Genomic DNA, 15602 nt, shown 5'->3' on the forward strand with positions numbered 1-15602 from the left:
ATGTGACCTGACTTGTCCTAGCCTGACCTTGCACTGGGAGGAGGGTGGGCTGTGGTGTCCCTGCTGTGCTGGCCTCTGCCTGGTTACTCCAGGACAAGGATGCTCACAGCATCTCTGTGTTCCACATGCTTTTCCTATTGTAGGCAGAAAGTCTCCAGCCTTCCTGTTCCCACGGGAGGTCAATGCCCGGCAGTTCCCTGTTCTCCTTTTCTCTGAGCTCTGCTGACAGCAGACTCTGCACAGAGCTGGGGCAGGGGAGCTGTGAATGCACTGGATCTACCAGGACCAGCACCATGGGTCTTGGATTTTCTGCTTTTATCTACCCTGGTGGCAGATACCCCTGTATCAAAATGCCATTTTTCCTTTCCTCCAGTGCTGATGTGCATTGCTGCCCTGGGCAAAGACGTGGTTGTGGCTTCCTGGGGCCTGCAGGGTTCCCTTTATGCCAGGGCTTGGCCACTGTGCCCACACCCCTTAAACTGAGGGGGCAGAAAACAGAGCTGTTAGATGGTTAAATCCTCCTGGATTCCAATCCTTTTGTAACATGCAGTGTGTAGCTGCCCTGGGAAGAGCTCTCCTGGCCAGGGCAGCAGGGATGCTGTGGCTGCTGAGATGATGCCATGGGGGAACTCTGCTGCTCAAGCTCCTGCTGTCTCTTTGTGGGTCGTGTTTCCAACAATTAGCTGCTCATTTATGAAGCACTTTGGGCTGGCAGCAGGCAGTCTGTCCATGGCCATGTCTGCTCTCCTGGAGGAAGCTGCAGATGCTCGGCTCCCCTGGGTCAGTGACCGGCAGTGCCTCCCTCCCGCGGGGTACCCGAGGCCATTCACTCCTCAACTCAGGAAGAAAACAGCACGGCAGGGACCCCACGGGAAATGTGCTCAGGAATGTGCTCACCCTGCCCAGGGAGCATGAGGCATCTGCCAGGGAGAGGAGGGAGGCTGGCGCCTCGTTTCACTCAGGGCATTGGGGCTGCTCCTGCAGCACTGCCAGGTTCTCACCTGTGCTTCTCCCTCAGTCTTTTCTGGCAAAAGGGACCTGGTGTGAACCTCCCCTGCTCTGTTCTGTGCTGGAGGTTGTTTTGGGGTGGGATGAGCCCCAGCAGCACAGCAGAGGTGCAGGAGGACGGTGCAAACAGGGCAGGTGTGCACAAGGAGTGGCTGTGAGCTTGGCTCTCTGATGCTCCCCAAAGAGCAGCTGAGAGTCTGGGAGCATCAAAAGATCTCCTTAATGGGATGGTGGCAGATCAGCCTGCCCACAAACCCAGACAAGGAGCAAAAAGCATCCCAGTCCTGTGGTCATGGAGCTTTCCAGGGATGTGGGAGATGTGGGCTCTCCCAGTGGTAGCAGGAAACACTCCCCTTTCCAGGAGTGTGCCTCAGTTTCCCCACAGTGTGCAGAAAATCAGTGGAAGGGAAAGCAGTGAGTGATACAGGGACCTTTCAAACAGGGCTTTTCTGGGGAATTACTGCAGGAATACAAAATAAGGAATATTTCTGCATGAAGAAAAAATGATGAAGTGGTTTTAGGCTGCTCCCTTGACTTTACCCTCTTCCACTCTCCATCCCCCTCCAGCCTTTTCCACCTACCCTGGTGTGTACATGTCCTGAGTTAAAGCAGTCTTGGCAGGAGCACCAAGCCCTGCAGCCCAAGTCCTGCTGAGGGAGGAAGGCAGAGTGCAACAAGAACGGTGTCAAGGAAACTATAGGAAGATTAGGAAATGTGTGATGACTTTTGATAAGTGGAGGAAGCAGGTCATGTCCTGCCTCGGGTGGGCTCTGCTGGGGTATGAAAGCAGCCTCTGCCTCCCCAAGGAGCACTTGGCTCCCTGCTCTGCCTGAGGATGTGCTGGGCTGGCAGGATGATGCTGGGCACCCTCAGCACCTTGCTGGTGCTGGTCCCTGCAGCAGCAGCAGCCTGTGGGTTTGGGCCCTTCCCCTACAGAGCCACAGGGATCGTCTGCAGGATGACCAAGCCCGCGGCATTGCTGTGTAAGTGCCCGTTCCTCGGGGCTGTCTCTGTCCCTCTCTGCCAGGAATCAGTGACACATCAGAGGGAGGGGGTTCTTGCTTCTCTGTCTCTTGTGTAAACACCTGTCTGGGAGCACAGGTTAAAGCCTGAACAGGTAAAGGAGCTTGAAATTGTCCCCAGCCCCTCTCCTCAGCCCAAGGATTTGGGGGTTGGCATGATGAAAGAGCTTGAAGAAATGTGTGTTTGCTTTCTTTCTTCATTGCAATCTCATCTCTTGGGTTGTTATGCAGAAGAGGGAAAACAGGTTCTCTCCTGCTGTGGGCTTATTTGCAAGGATTTGGGAGCTTTGCAGGTGAGGGAAGAACTTAATTCTTCTATGGAAGGTGGGAACAGCTCTGTCCTGTCCCATCCCACAGTGGTACATGCAGAGAAAGATGTATTTGTGAACTAACAGAGGGTATTTCTGGAAGGAAAAAGTCCTATACAAGCATATGCCTGAGGCTGTAATAGGCTAACTTAGAAAAATGGGCACAGAAACTTTTTCAGAATTTTTTCTTTGCAGACCCAAGAGCTGACTGCAATACAAGTAAGCAGCAACAAAGCAAAGCACTGGGGTAAAGTCAACAGCTCGTGTGGTGTAAGGATGAGCACATTTTGACCTTTCCAAAATCTGCTCCTGAGCTGTGTGCAAGCTGGAGACAGCTCCTACTGGTGGCTGTCGAGCCACACATGCTGCTGTCCCTTGCTGCCATCAGCTGGGACAGTCAGGGATTTTTAATTTTTTAAATTTACTCTGAAACTACTTCTAGAGCTTCCTGAATCTAATGGAAACGCCTCAGATAAAAGCCTTCTGTAGTGCTTTAATCCAGAGTGCAGGTCTGGCTTTGCAGCCAGGAGAGATTGCAGTTTGACATCTTTGCCCTTTTCTTCCACTGACAGTGAACCAGGAAACTGCCCAGGTGATTCAAGCAGCTTTCAGGAATGCCAAATTCCCAAACATCACCGGGGAGAGGTCCATGAGGCTCCTCGGCAGGGTGGCTTATGGGCTGAGCAAGTGAGTGTCTGTGTCTGTGCCAGGGGAGGGACAGGGGGGACCAGAAACCTGCCTTGGAGGGAGCTTTGAGACAGCAGCTCCTGGTGAAAGCAAAGTTCTGCACTGGGGCAGACACAATTTTGGGTCTAAGCCTCACAGACCATTTCCATGTTAAGGTTTAGGCTGCCAATGTGTTATTTAGGAGTTATTTATTTTTCCAACTGAGTGAGCAGCCAGCAAGGCAGGGTGTAGAGCTCATTTCTGGCAATGGGGATGGGGAGTAGTGTCCCTGTGACCACTGGTGACAGATGGTGCCCAAGACACACTGAGAGGCAGAGGGACCCATCTGGGGCTGCCAGAGCCACCCCTGTCAGCAGGATGTCACTTGGCTGTGCTTTGTGACAAACCAGGCTGGGTGTTGCTGTGTTGCTCACTTTTAGTTTGGGTCCACAAATTCAGTGGTGCACTCACAGAGCAGACTTCCTGCCATGACCACAGCTGCACAGAGCACTGCAATAAGGCAAGGTTGCATTGTTCCATGTTTCCTGTTTAAAGCATTCCTTGTGTGCAAACATTGCACAGTGCACCAAGGCTGAGCAAAAGCATCACTCTCACTGTGCCCTGGGATTTGCAAAAGCTCCTGAGTCTGGCACAGGCACGGGTCCCTCAGGGATGCCATTCCTCAGGAATAAACCTGTCCTGCCCCATCACAGCAAACAGCTCTGGGTGGGGACAAACCCTGTTTCTGCTGTTTCCAGCATCCAGGTCAATGATCTGTCCATCGAGAGGAGTGAGGTGGAGCTCCAGGAGGACAATGCCATCCATATCTCCATTAAAAACGTGTCAGCCTTGTTCAAAGGGACCCTGACCTACGGCTATGCTGGAGCCTGGTTGTGAGTACCTGGGGCTGCTCAGCACCACAGCCCAGCTCCTGCTGCTGCCCTGGGGCTGGCTGTGACAAAGAGGGGGCTGAGCTCCTCAGCCTCTCTGGCAATGCTGCACTCAGCACTGCCTGAGACACGAGTTTATACTCCAGCAGTGCTTCTGAGCCCCACCTTGCCTTCTGTCCTCACCCTGCAGGACAAGGCCAGATGGCCAAAGTGAATGAGTTGACTCTTCTCTCCTCTTTGTTGCTCTGTAAACTCTGAGTGGATCAAAAAGGGGGTTAATGCACCTAAGTGCCACTAAGGCAGCAGTTGGCAATGATTTAAAGCCAGAGTGTCTGAGATGGACTGGGATGGGGTTTGGCCATAGCAGTGCAAGGACACGTGTGAGCTGTTATAAAATCCACATCTGTCAGGGAGAAGCTGCTCCTGGCACAGGTTCTTAAATGTCCCCTCTTCTGCCATTACAGCTTGCAGCTTTTTCATTCAGTTGATTTTGAAATTGAGTCTTCCATTGACCTCCAGCTAAATATTGATCTGAGTAAGTATGCTGCAACACCCAAACTTTCTGCAATATGTCTTGATTCCCTCCCCACTCTGGTTTGTGGGTTGCATGTACTGTTCAGATTCTCCTGGTCATGTTAGGGACAGCTGGGTCTCTGCTGGCAGGAGCTAGGGCAGCTGGCAGGTATCCAGATGAAGAAGGGTGCCTGGTAGACCAGCTCAGCTGGAGCTGTGAGCAGAAACCACCCAGGTGCAAGGTAGCCCCATCTGCCCCAACTTGGCAGGGTCTGGGATCTTTTGGAAACATCCCCTGGGACACGTGGGTGCCCTGGCTGGCCCTCTGCAGTGATGCCTTGCTCCAAGCCTGCAGTGTCTGCAGAGTGCACTCTTCCTTCTCATCTCAGTGATAAAATAGTTTTGTTTTGTTTTTTTATTTTTCCTTTTGCCCCATGCAGTGTGCCAAAAGTACCGAGTGACTCCCGATGCCTCAGACTGCTACCTGACTTTCCACAAACTCACACTTCACCTCCAAGGAGACAAGCAGTGAGTCTGACCCCTTCCAAAATCGAGATTTATTGTCCCCCTGCTGGTCCCCAAATGTGCAGACCACAGGTGGTCCTTGACTGTTCTCCCTGTCCTACACAGACCTGGCTGGCTGAAGCAGCTCTTCACAGATTTCATCTCCTTCACTCTGAAGCTGGTGCTCAAGAGGGAGGTAAGAGCAGCCTGTGCACTGAGGAAAGCTCTGTAGCTTTGTGTGCCACACACTTTTCCTGCCCACAAGACAGTAGCAGTGTAATGTCAGTGCTAATGAAAAATAAGACAAATAAATTGAATCCTCAATAAAAAAAAGCAGCTTGGGCAAAGTGAGAGGTGTTACTGACCCTGAGGCTGCTCGACTCTGACCAACAGTCCCTAGATCTCAATGAGACTCATCTTTGCTCTACAATCCAAAATCCTACTCATTCCCCTAATTTTTTCCTCCTCCTTTCCTCGTGCAGGTGTGCAAGGAAATAAATGCTGTTGCTCAGACACTGACAAATTTTATACTTGATTTAGCAGGTAAATATTCTTGCTTTTTCTGCTTTCTTTTTCATGTGCAACTTTTGATGTTTGTGCCCCAGCAGAGTGGTTGCCATCCATCAAAAATGTCCTTCAAAAGTGTGTATGGGATCCTAAGCCCTCAGACAGCAGCAAAATAAACCTTAGTAATGTTATGTTTGGGTTTTTCTGCATCAGATTGATCTTTTAGGGTGACTACATGGATTTAAAGACATTTCAATTCATAAGGAATTTCTCCAGTATGTGCTGATCAGCTGTGCAGGATACTGCAGGACCAATGTTAGCTAGAGCAGGAGCATGCACTGCAGCATTAGGGATGAGTTTGTACAGCATCTGGAGATTTTCCCAGTCCCAAATATCAGGGAAAAGGAGTGGAATGTACAACTGTGGAATGTAAAGTTCCCCCAATTTCCCCATGAAGGAACAGAGTCAGTGAGCTGTAGAAAGATCAGAGCATCCAAAGGAGTGGGAGCCTTTGTCCCACCCCTCTGTTCTTCCATAACATCTCTGTCACCACCTGCACCAAGTCCTAAGAGCAGCTGGTACCAGCTCTGCTCAAGGTCCTGTTTCTGGTGTGAGGTTTTTGTGTGTTCTCCCTGCAGCCAATTTTGTCCGAGACAAGGACATCGTGGTCGATATCGCCCTCGCATCAGACCCTGTCATAACAGCAAACTACATAGAATCCCATCACAAGGTGAAGTTACCCAGGCTGCTCAACACCCAGTGTTTCCTGGCCATGGTGTGCTCTGCAGGGCTTGGAGGGGCTGGTTCTGCCAGGCTGTGGCACTGCTGATGTGTCCTGGTGTGAAGGACAGGTGTCTGCCAATAAAGGCAGAAGTTCTCTTTGAAATGGAGAATGTAAATCCCCTCCCTCCAAATTATTATTATAATTTTGAAATTAAGGGGCTCTCAGGCAAAGATATGGGAATTAGGAATAACAGTTCTTTACTAGGAAAATTAAAATAGAAATGCAGTATTACACAGAACAATCCCAAAAAACACTGGCAGAGTCAGAATCCAAGCTGACACCCGTCAGTCAGTCAGGGTTGTTGGCACAGTCCCATTCAATGGTGGCTGCATCCTCCTGCAGTGGCAGATGTGGTTCAGCTGGAGCAGTGCTCCTGGAGAAGGTGCAGTTTTCCTCTGAAGGTCCAGGGATGATGTGGAAAGGTCTGGCTTTCCTCTGGAATCCAGTGGAAAGACAGTACCTTGCTGTTCCAAATCTCAGTTTTTATCCAGACAGGAAAGGTTTGGCTCCTCCCCCTGGCTGGAGCATCTCCCAGTGGGATGATGGAATTTTATCAGTCATGCACTGGGACTCAATGGTCCATCAGCAGATGATATCTTCCTTGGAGGGAGGATGGGTTGTGGAAAAGGTAAAGATGACTGCCCCAGCTGGTTTAAAGATGGCCCATTAGCAGATAATATGTGCCACAGAGATAAGGGTCACTGCCCCACCCAGCTGCAACAGATGGTGACAGAATAGACATTTCTGGCCACATCCTGTATTGCAACCCAAGACATGATGCCAACCTGCTGTGTCCAGCCAGGCCTTTGCCTCACCATGGAAATGCAAGTGTTGGCTTTGTGTCCTGTCCCCCTGCTGCTTGCTGTGGCCAACGCAGTTGTTTTCCTCTGCAGGGCCTTGTCCTGTACAAGAACAGCTCCAGTGTGCTCAGTGACTCTGTGTTCTCCCCATCCCTGCTGACCCAGTCCAGGATGCTCTACTTCTGGCTGTCTGAGCACAGCCTCAGCTCCCTGGCTGCTGCAGCTTTCTTGGATGGGAGACTGCTGCTCAGCCTCAGCGGGGACAAACTGCAGGTGATGCCCAGAGGGGTACCCAAAATACATCATATTCTGGGGAGAAAGGGAAAAATTCACTAAATACTAAAAATACTAAAATACTTAATACTAAAAATTCACTAAATGTTTTGATGAGAGCTGGTTTCTGTAGAATGAAATCTGCAGCCAGTCACTACATGTGATCCTGGAATTGGTGCCTTCTCATCAGGAATGTGCTCCCAGGCAGTGTTATTCCTTGGGGGGATGACAGCAGCTGATAGAAAACTTGTCTGCTGAATTGTAAAGGGATGTGATTTTCTGGGGGATCACTGAGATGGAAAAAGGGGAGCTCAGCCATGACCTGCTCTGGGCACTGGCCCCAGCTCAGTGCTCTGGGCTGTCCAGCCTGCACCAGGGGCAACCAAAACCTTGTCTTCTGTTTTTCCACAATCTGTTTCTGGTTTGTTTCTTGAAGGAGCTGTTTGAGATGGAAGACACAGAAGTGCAGCAGAAGGCAGTGCAGAGGGTAATTTTTTGTCCTATTCAGAGCATTGCATGCCAAATGAGGAGATTTCAGGTGGATTCTGTTGTATTGTAACAGCTTGGGTTATTCCCTCGACAATCTGAGTCTTGGGTGGGCCAGATGGAGAAAAAGAGGGGCTGATGGAGAAGCAGTTTGCTTTGCAAGGAGGATTTCTCCATCTTCCAGGCTGGCACAGTCTCCCTGAAACCTGGCTGAGTTATTGGGCTTGTTTGAACAGGGGGAGGAACTGGGGACTGCAAAAGGAATGCAGCTGTGTGGCAAGTTAGCATGAAATTGGTATGGAAAAAACCTGACTACTCATTTGTTTCTCCTTACTCGAGCAGATCTTTCAAGGCACCTCCTACAACGACTCTGTGGCCAAGGTGTGGAGTCTCACCCAGCCCCAGATTTCTCTTCAGCCTGAAGGGACAGTTGTGAGGTCCTTGGTAGCAGTGGAGATCAGCATCCCTCTGGCAGGAGAGGAACCCCTGGTGGCTCTGTACATGGAGAAGGTCAGTCCTGGCACCTCCTGGCTGTGAAACCCTTGGGACAGGCTCTGTGCCAGGGCAGGACCATTCCTGGTGTGCAGGCACAGCAATGGCAGGGAGCCCTTTGGGGAGGGTGAGAAGGTAAATCAGTTTCCTTTAACACTCCCATCTGTTCCTTAGACCTTTGAGCCTGGGAATGATGATGGTGACCATGCTGGCTCAATGCCCCCTCAGTTGGGCCAGCCCACTAGGAGGTGCAAGGTGGTCAAAGCAGCAGAAAGCTCTGATGAGCCCCCTTTAACATTTATCTGACACAGGGTAGTGTCAGTGAGATATTTTGGGAAGGAATGAAGGCACTGTGGGAATGTATTTATTTTGAACTCTCCTTGTACCCAAATTCCAGCTCAGGTCCCCAGTAAGAGTATAGCTGTGTCAGAAATGGAGACAGAGCCATGAAGAATGTGAAGCTCAAAATATAACCTTTTCCTCTATGGGTGCCTGTATGAAAGGTCCTGCTTACACACCCCAAGCTGCTTTATAGTGAATCCAAGGAAGCAGAAAAAAAAAAAGCCAGCTTTTTCCTGTCATGGTTAACATCACAGGAAAGCAGTGTGTTTGTCCATCCTTGTAGCTGTGAGCTGAGACAGACACAAAACCAACCCAAATCCTTGCCTGAGAGTTGGTCACACTCAATTTAAAAGGTTAAACCACAGCAGAGAATAATTCCCTCTGCAAGTATCTCATGTTAGCAGAGTGTTAAAGGAAATATGGATGGCTGCTTCTTCTGCCCCAGTGGTATCTTGAAATGCATTTCAAAGATTGCAGAAGCACTGGATTAGAGGTGGTCCCCAAAATTGTGACTCATAGGATGAGACCTGGTTGTGACCTGCAGCTGCATCACAAAATGTTTGTCTTGACTGTTTACATGCACACAACAGCAAGACAATGAGCCTAAACAGTCAGAATTCAGAGATTGCTTTCTATTTTAATTTGGTTTATGTTGGATTGACTACCTGTGGCAGCCCTGGCTGCCCTGAGGCTGTTCTCTCTACATCCATATGTTGAGATGGAGGTCATTGGGAAACAACACCCTTCACAGCCATTTCCATCCTTATGCAGGATTTACAAAATAGCAAAAGTGCAGTGGATGAGCCAGCCTTGAGCCCCAGAGACTGAGGCATGAGGGGTGGAGGAGGAAAATGCTGTCCTTCTCCAGCAATACCTGGGGGTAAAGCCAAAAGGACATTGAACTCTGGCTCCTAGAAAAGAACCCAAAATGTCCAAATGCAGCTCCTTGCTATGAGGCTATGCCTGAACCCTGCTGCTCTTCTCTCTGCAGGAAGTCACAGTCACTATCCAAGCTACCTATGCAGAAAAGAAACTCATTTTGCAGCCTGTGGACTCCAGGTTGGTGCTGTGCTCTCTTGAGAGTTGCCTCTTTTGGTCCATGTTTAACAGCAGCACAAAAAGAGGAACTCTGCAGCATTTAGTGACTTTTCTTCTCCTTTTTTTCCCCTTCCCTTCAGCGTAGAGATTAAAGTGTTTAAATGCACAGCTGATCCAAGTGGGGTAAGTCCTACAACAAGTATTCTCTAAGCCATTTGAGGCTAAACAGTGTCTTTTAAAACATTTTTGTATGAATTTTCTTGTTTTTAGGAAGACCCATCCATACAAAGGTTCCTGCAGAATATGATCTTGGTTGCTGGCATTCCAGAAATAACTTCACGTGAGTTTTTTTTGGGGAGTTTCCAACCTGCTCCATAAATTGTCTAACATCAGATCTCCTAAACCTGAGCACTGAAAAAATACATCAGTAATACTGACAACTGGGAAGGGGGGGACCACATTAATGTTTGAAATTCTGCTGGATACACCTGGGGAATGAGGATCCCTGTGTGAATGGCTGGGAGAAAGAAAAAGTGGCTTTTCTGTCAGGCTGAAGGTCATGGGACATTGAGGCACAATTAGCTCTTGGCAACAGGCAGTACATGATGAGCAGCAAGCCAGGATGGACATCCCTGTAACTGGGTGGGTTTGCTGATTCCACAGATATTGGATCAGCTCTGACTTCACTGATGAACAGCAAAAGGCTTGATCTCTTTGATATCATAAATCCTGAGATCATCACTGAAAAGGTAAGCAGAGATCAGAACTACCCAGCTCTCAGTCTCTCTTGGGATTGTGGCATGAACTAATATCTTATTTTCTGTTTTCTCTCCACTTTTTAGGGATATGTAATTGTACAGCTTGACTTTGGCTTCCCGAGTCATGTGCTTCTTAATTTTCTTGAGAAAAGTTTGTAGAGCTCATCCCTTCACAGAGGAGCAAGGAACTTGTGTACAACCAGAAAAATTGTGTCTGAACAATTAAAAGATGAGCTGCTTTAAATCAGTTTTGATTGAATTTTATTTCCTTTTCCTAAGAAATGTTCTAGGCTCTGTGCAACTGAGCTTCCATGGAGCCTTTCTTCTGCAAAGATTTTGAAGTCTGCACCTCAATCCATGCTACTTTTTCAGGATCTTTAAAGGGTTTGTGTTCTTAGGAATCAGGGCTGGGCTCTTGAAGTGCACAGGCTTTGGGTTTCAGGAGGCAGCAGAAATGGGTTTTGCCACCTTTTGGCATCTCTGTTGTTACATTTTGGAAATACAGCACCTTTCGTGCTCATCCTGGGTTTCACTTCTGACAAAAGCCTCCTGATTTTGACAGAATCCAGCAAGTCAAATGGTATTTCCTAACTCCAAGTAAGCCCAGAACCAGTAATGCTAAAAAACCTGGATATGGCTGAAAAAAGTAAATGGGATGTGAATTTGCAGTGCAGTACAACAGAGAGATCTTGTGCCCAGGGTAATTTCTTTACAGAGCCTGATGGTTCAGTGTAGAGCTCCAAACTGATAATGGCCATGTTGTCGAGACAATGACAGCAAAGATGAGAAAAGCAATGAAAATTACAAGGAAACCAAAGAGATTATAAGAGAAAGTTAAAGTATCTATTCAAGCAGCAAGTTCCTTTTCCTTCCTATTATAGTGCAATACTTTATCTCAATTGGCTCAGTTATTTTCCTGTACCAGTTCATGTTTTGGGTTTTTTTATTTGGTTTTTTTTTTTGGTTTTTTTTTTTTTTGTCTTTTTACTTGGAGGAGAAAAATCCAGCACCTGTAATGGTGATCACATTAACAAAGGTAGAGATGGCTCTCCTCCAGCACAGGGCAGTACAAAAGCATTAAACTCAGTCCCAAAAAGAGGCTGGTAGCAGTTTGGGCTCAGTTTCCTGAGCTCCTTGGGCATGGTGGTTGCTCCCTCTGCATTGCCATGGATCTAAGCCAAGTCCCTCTGACCTGCTTCTCTCTCACCCACAGCACCAGAGCCCCTTCCATTTTCCCTGTGGCTGCTGGGATGAACATCAATATCCCTTCAGTGGTCCTGGTGCCCAGGCTGGTGGGGGAGGAGGCTGGAGGGGCTCAGAGACCCCATGGCAGCCAAGGAAGGTCTGACCCAGGGATGTCCATGGGACAGCAGGAGCCAAAAAGCTCCAAAATGTGTGATGCTGTGGTGTGACTGACTGGGGCCTGAAAGGAGCCCTGGTGTAGTGGGCAGTTTTCTACCTCCCTTCTCACCCTGTTCCCATTGCTGCCTCTGCCACTGTTTCAGTCCAACTGTTTCAGTGCCAGTTAAGGGCTCGTCCATGTTCCCTCCTGCTCTAAAGCCACCAGTGCCCAGGTGATGTTTTCACTCCCTGCATGGCAATGTCTGTTCAGGATCATGGGCACCTGGCTTCCATCAAGCCACAGCCCTCTGGTTGTCTTAAATGACATCCCACTAGAGTGGTAAGTATTAATAAAAAGGAAATGACAGGAATAAACACCCTTTTTCTGCCATGGACGTGCCTTGCCCCACTGGCGGCTGGGCTGGGGGCACAGGAGGGCAGTGGAGAGAAGAAGTAGAAGTTGGATGAGGAGCAGCTGATGTAATTGGGAGGATTCAGCCTGGAGAAAAAGAGGCTCGGGGAGGAGCACCTTGCCACTGTACGATTCTCGGAAAGGAGGGTGGAGCCAGGAGGGGCTCTGTCTGTCTTTACTCTCTGATAAGTGACAGAACAAGAGCAAACTGCCTCAAGTTACAACAGGGGCCATTTAGGTTGGATATTAGGGAATTGCCTTCAGCAGAAGGGGGGACAGGGTAGAGGTGAAACCTCCATCCCCGGCGCTGTTCCAAAGGATGCGGCACCTGCGCGCCCGTCCAGCGGCGAGCACAGCAGCGCTGAATTGACGCGGTGATGCCAAATGACTCCGGGGGGAGCAGTGCCACCTCCCCGGGGTCCCGGGCTGCCTGTCCCCATCCCCAGGGAGCTGCCGTCCCTCCCAGCCCGGCTCGCAGCCCCACGTGCTTTCCCGGCACTGCTCCGCTTTCGCTTTCGGGCTCGGGCAGCTTTCGCTGTCCCGGAGCGGCGCAGAGCGCGGCCGGTGAGCGCGGCCGGGGGGACACGGCGGGACGGGACAGGGTCCTGCTGGACCCCGGGAGGGTTCGGGGGTGGGGGTCTGCCTCTCTGATCCCCGGATCTTATATGCTTATATGCTTATATTCTTATATGCTTATATGCCTTATGCGAAAAGCAGGGATGGAGAAGGGAATCATAGAAACACCTCCAAGGTGTTTGAGGCCAAATTTTAGGCGAACATTGACTTGTGCTGCCAGGTACAGAGCTGGCCGGGAGATGGCAAGGTGGGGCAGAGCCTGGTGGGTGTCACCATGGCCCCCTCCATCCTCTCCTGGTTCTCCAGAGCTCCCCTCACTCGCTGCACCATGCTCAGGGCAGGGCAACCCGAGTGTGTTTGTCCAGGGACACGGGGGTTGCTGGATCTGGGTGGTTTTTTTATTTCATGAGTGAATTATTGGACAGCACAGTGTGCCATCTTGCCTTCTCTAGGGCTGAGCTGCAGGCTCCATCTGGTTTTCCAATGTAGCTTCTCTGTCCTTCAGAGAAATATTAATAACATTTCATTGTTTGTTGCAGCCCATCCGATTAGATCTGGTGATCTCTGCATAGACAGCTCTATCTACACATGGGATCTTTTCCCCAATTATGCACATCTACTATGTTATCACTTAAATCTTGTCCTCCTTGCAAAGGAAAAGCAACTTGTTTTTTTTCTCTTAGATATAATGGAAGAGGTAATTAAATATCTCCTTGTTTGCCAGAATAATTAGATTTATGCATGTAAATAGAACTATTCCCATTGCAAGTGTCTTAACCAAAACCAAGTCAGAGTTTACTCCATGATGAGCGTTTACCCCTGGGTCCCATTTCTTTGGGCCACTCCTCAGATGCTTTACCTAAATTATCACCTAACTATAGATTTTAGGCTAGGGTGTTACCTTTCCTCTATTCTGACCGGATATTTTTGCTAATTTTGCTATTTTTACTGCAGATGCATTTCAGTTGGGGAATTCCCGGCTGATTTTACTTTCATTTTGCTCAGTCCTTTGTTCATTAGGGCCCGAAAGGCACGGAAGGGCTTTGTGCCTTGGGGCAGTGGTGGGTTAGCACGTGGGGAAGTCAAGGCAGTGGATATTGTCCTCCAGCTTTGGTGTTTGGTGACCCCCACACTTGTTTTGGTGCTGGTACTGTTTCTGGGCTTCTGGTAAGTTCTCTGTGCCCTCAGAGCAGACAAGAAGTTGGTAGACTTGCAACAGGGAGTTTCACATTTCAGTTTAATTTTTCGTGGTTGAGAACGCTCCGAATGCCAAGTTGGCAAAGGGAAGTTAAGTTTTGCTAAGTGTGTTAAAGATGGTTTTGCATTTGAAGGGCAAGGATCAAGGCTTATAAGTTTTCTGTCTTTTCTTGGGAGGTTTTTGTGCTTCATTTTGGGATCAGAGGTATTTTACTGAAGGTAACTGCCAATTGTTCTTGATGGTCTCATTGAGCGGAGCAGTAGTACAGGAGCTGTGCGGTGTGGCTCAGCTTTCATCCAACTTTCCAGTCTTGTTTTGTTCTTGAATATGAGTCTTCCATTAATTTGTATGAGTTTACTCTTTGCCTGAATGGCTTTCAGTCTTCATTTGCATTAAGGGCTGATTTTATTTGTTTATGTGTGTATTTAATCTGGTTTTATTAAGTCTGTTGTTCTTGATAGGTCAGTGATTGCTTTCCTCTTCTCTTTCCCTGTGGTAGGGGTGGCTGGACACCAGGTGCAGAGCAGGGTGAAATTTCCCTTCTCCCTTCCTGCTGAGAGTGGAGAGCTGGCACTGGGGGCACTTTCAGCCCCCTACACTTGAAACTCTTTTGTGAGAGCTGTGTAGTCTAAGAGGATCAGCTTTTCACAGTTCTTCTGGTGTGACTTGAGTAAGATGCTGCTGCTTCTGCTGACAGCAGCACAGTGGCATAGCCCAGCTCAAATCAGGCAGTGGCACCAGGAAAGCTGTGATTCCCACAAAGTGTCCCTCTAAAGCTGTCTTCACTTGCATCCTAGGGCACAAGGCTCAGCCCTGCATTTTCATGAGACCAGGAGTGAATCCTCAAATGTCGAAACTTTGTGGTCACTGCTGGTTTGAGTGAGAAGAGATGAAAGACATCACAGCTGACCCTTGGATCAAAGGCAGAGCTTCTAGATTGTGATCCACATAATTGCCATGGCCTAGCAGGTCTACATTAAGCTCTGTTGGTGTTGTCCCCAGGTATCTGCACCGAGTGAGGCATGTCCCATGTACTGGGGTGTGTCTGTGTGCCAAGACTGCCTCTAGCAGATCAATTCTCTCTCAGAATATGGAGCAGGAGCCACCTTTGCACTTGACAACTGGAAGGAGACTGATCACACAACAATGCAGGTAGGAGATCATGTGCATGGCTTTGTGGGAAGGAAGTGGGAATGGAGGTGGCATTGTCACCAAAGCAGAAATGAGTTGTTCATTCCCACAGAATGAGCAGCAAGAGCAGTTGCCTGAGCCCTTTGTGCAGGGGGGTCCTGCACAAACTTGTGAACTGAGATACAGCTGAACAAGTAAAGCAAAAGCTGCACACACAATGAAAGCAAAACAAAGAATTAATACACAAGTTCTCATGGCCAAGCAGGTGTTCTGCCATCTCCAGGAAAACAGGGCTCCCTCACATGTAATGGTGATCTGGGAGACAAGCATCATCACTCTAACTCTCCCTTCCTCCTTCTTACCCCAGCTTTTTGTTCTTAGCACGATGCCATACAGCCAGTTGAAGTCAGCTGTCCTGGTTGTGTTCCCTCCCAACTCCTTGTGCATCCCCAGCCTATCTGTTGGTAGGGTGTTATGAGAAGCAGAAGAGGCCTTGACTCTATGTTAGCACTCCTGAACAATAACAAAAACATCCCTGACCTCTCCAGAGGTC

The 15602-nt window shown here is 48.9% G+C and overlaps 2 protein-coding genes across 2 annotated transcripts in view; both read left to right on the forward strand.

The window, feature by feature from the left end:
- Window positions 1-1765: 1765 nt before the first annotated feature.
- CETP (cholesteryl ester transfer protein) lies at window positions 1766-10635 on the forward strand. The gene is made up of 16 exons (XM_056500656.1): window positions 1766-1991; window positions 2911-3025; window positions 3763-3897; window positions 4359-4429; window positions 4848-4935; window positions 5038-5107; window positions 5394-5454; window positions 6057-6148; window positions 7096-7275; window positions 7712-7762; window positions 8104-8271; window positions 9587-9654; window positions 9774-9816; window positions 9904-9973; window positions 10297-10382; window positions 10476-10635. The coding sequence occupies exons 1-16, from the start codon at window positions 1844-1846 to the stop codon at window positions 10548-10550; spliced, it is 1521 nt and encodes a 506-aa protein (XP_056356631.1). The 5' UTR covers window positions 1766-1843; the 3' UTR covers window positions 10551-10635.
- A 4085-nt stretch (window positions 10636-14720) lies between these two features.
- The window catches only part of NLRC5 (NLR family CARD domain containing 5), a 30726-nt gene continuing 29844 nt past the window's right edge, over window positions 14721-15602 (forward strand). The window contains exon 1 of the mRNA XM_056500655.1: window positions 14721-15070. Coding sequence (XP_056356630.1) covers window positions 15065-15070 — 6 coding nt within the window. The 5' untranslated portion in view covers window positions 14721-15064. The remainder of the gene's footprint in view (window positions 15071-15602) is intronic.

The sequence above is a fragment of the Oenanthe melanoleuca genome, chromosome 11 (assembly GCF_029582105.1).
Source record: "Oenanthe melanoleuca isolate GR-GAL-2019-014 chromosome 11, OMel1.0, whole genome shotgun sequence".
In the NCBI taxonomy this organism is placed as follows: Eukaryota; Metazoa; Chordata; class Aves; order Passeriformes; family Muscicapidae; genus Oenanthe; species Oenanthe melanoleuca.

Excerpts from the sequence above, each read along its gene's own strand:
- CETP (XM_056500656.1), top strand. The coding sequence starts at position 1,844 with ATGTGCTGGGCTGGCAGGATGATGCTGGGCACCCTCAGCACCTTGCTG. Across the intron at positions 4,936-5,037 it reads CACCTCCAAGGAGACAAGCA|ACCTGGCTGGCTGAAGCAGC; the intron begins GTGAGTCTGACC and ends TGTCCTACACAG. Across the intron at positions 9,974-10,296 it reads CATTCCAGAAATAACTTCAC|ATATTGGATCAGCTCTGACT; the intron begins GTGAGTTTTTTT and ends CTGATTCCACAG.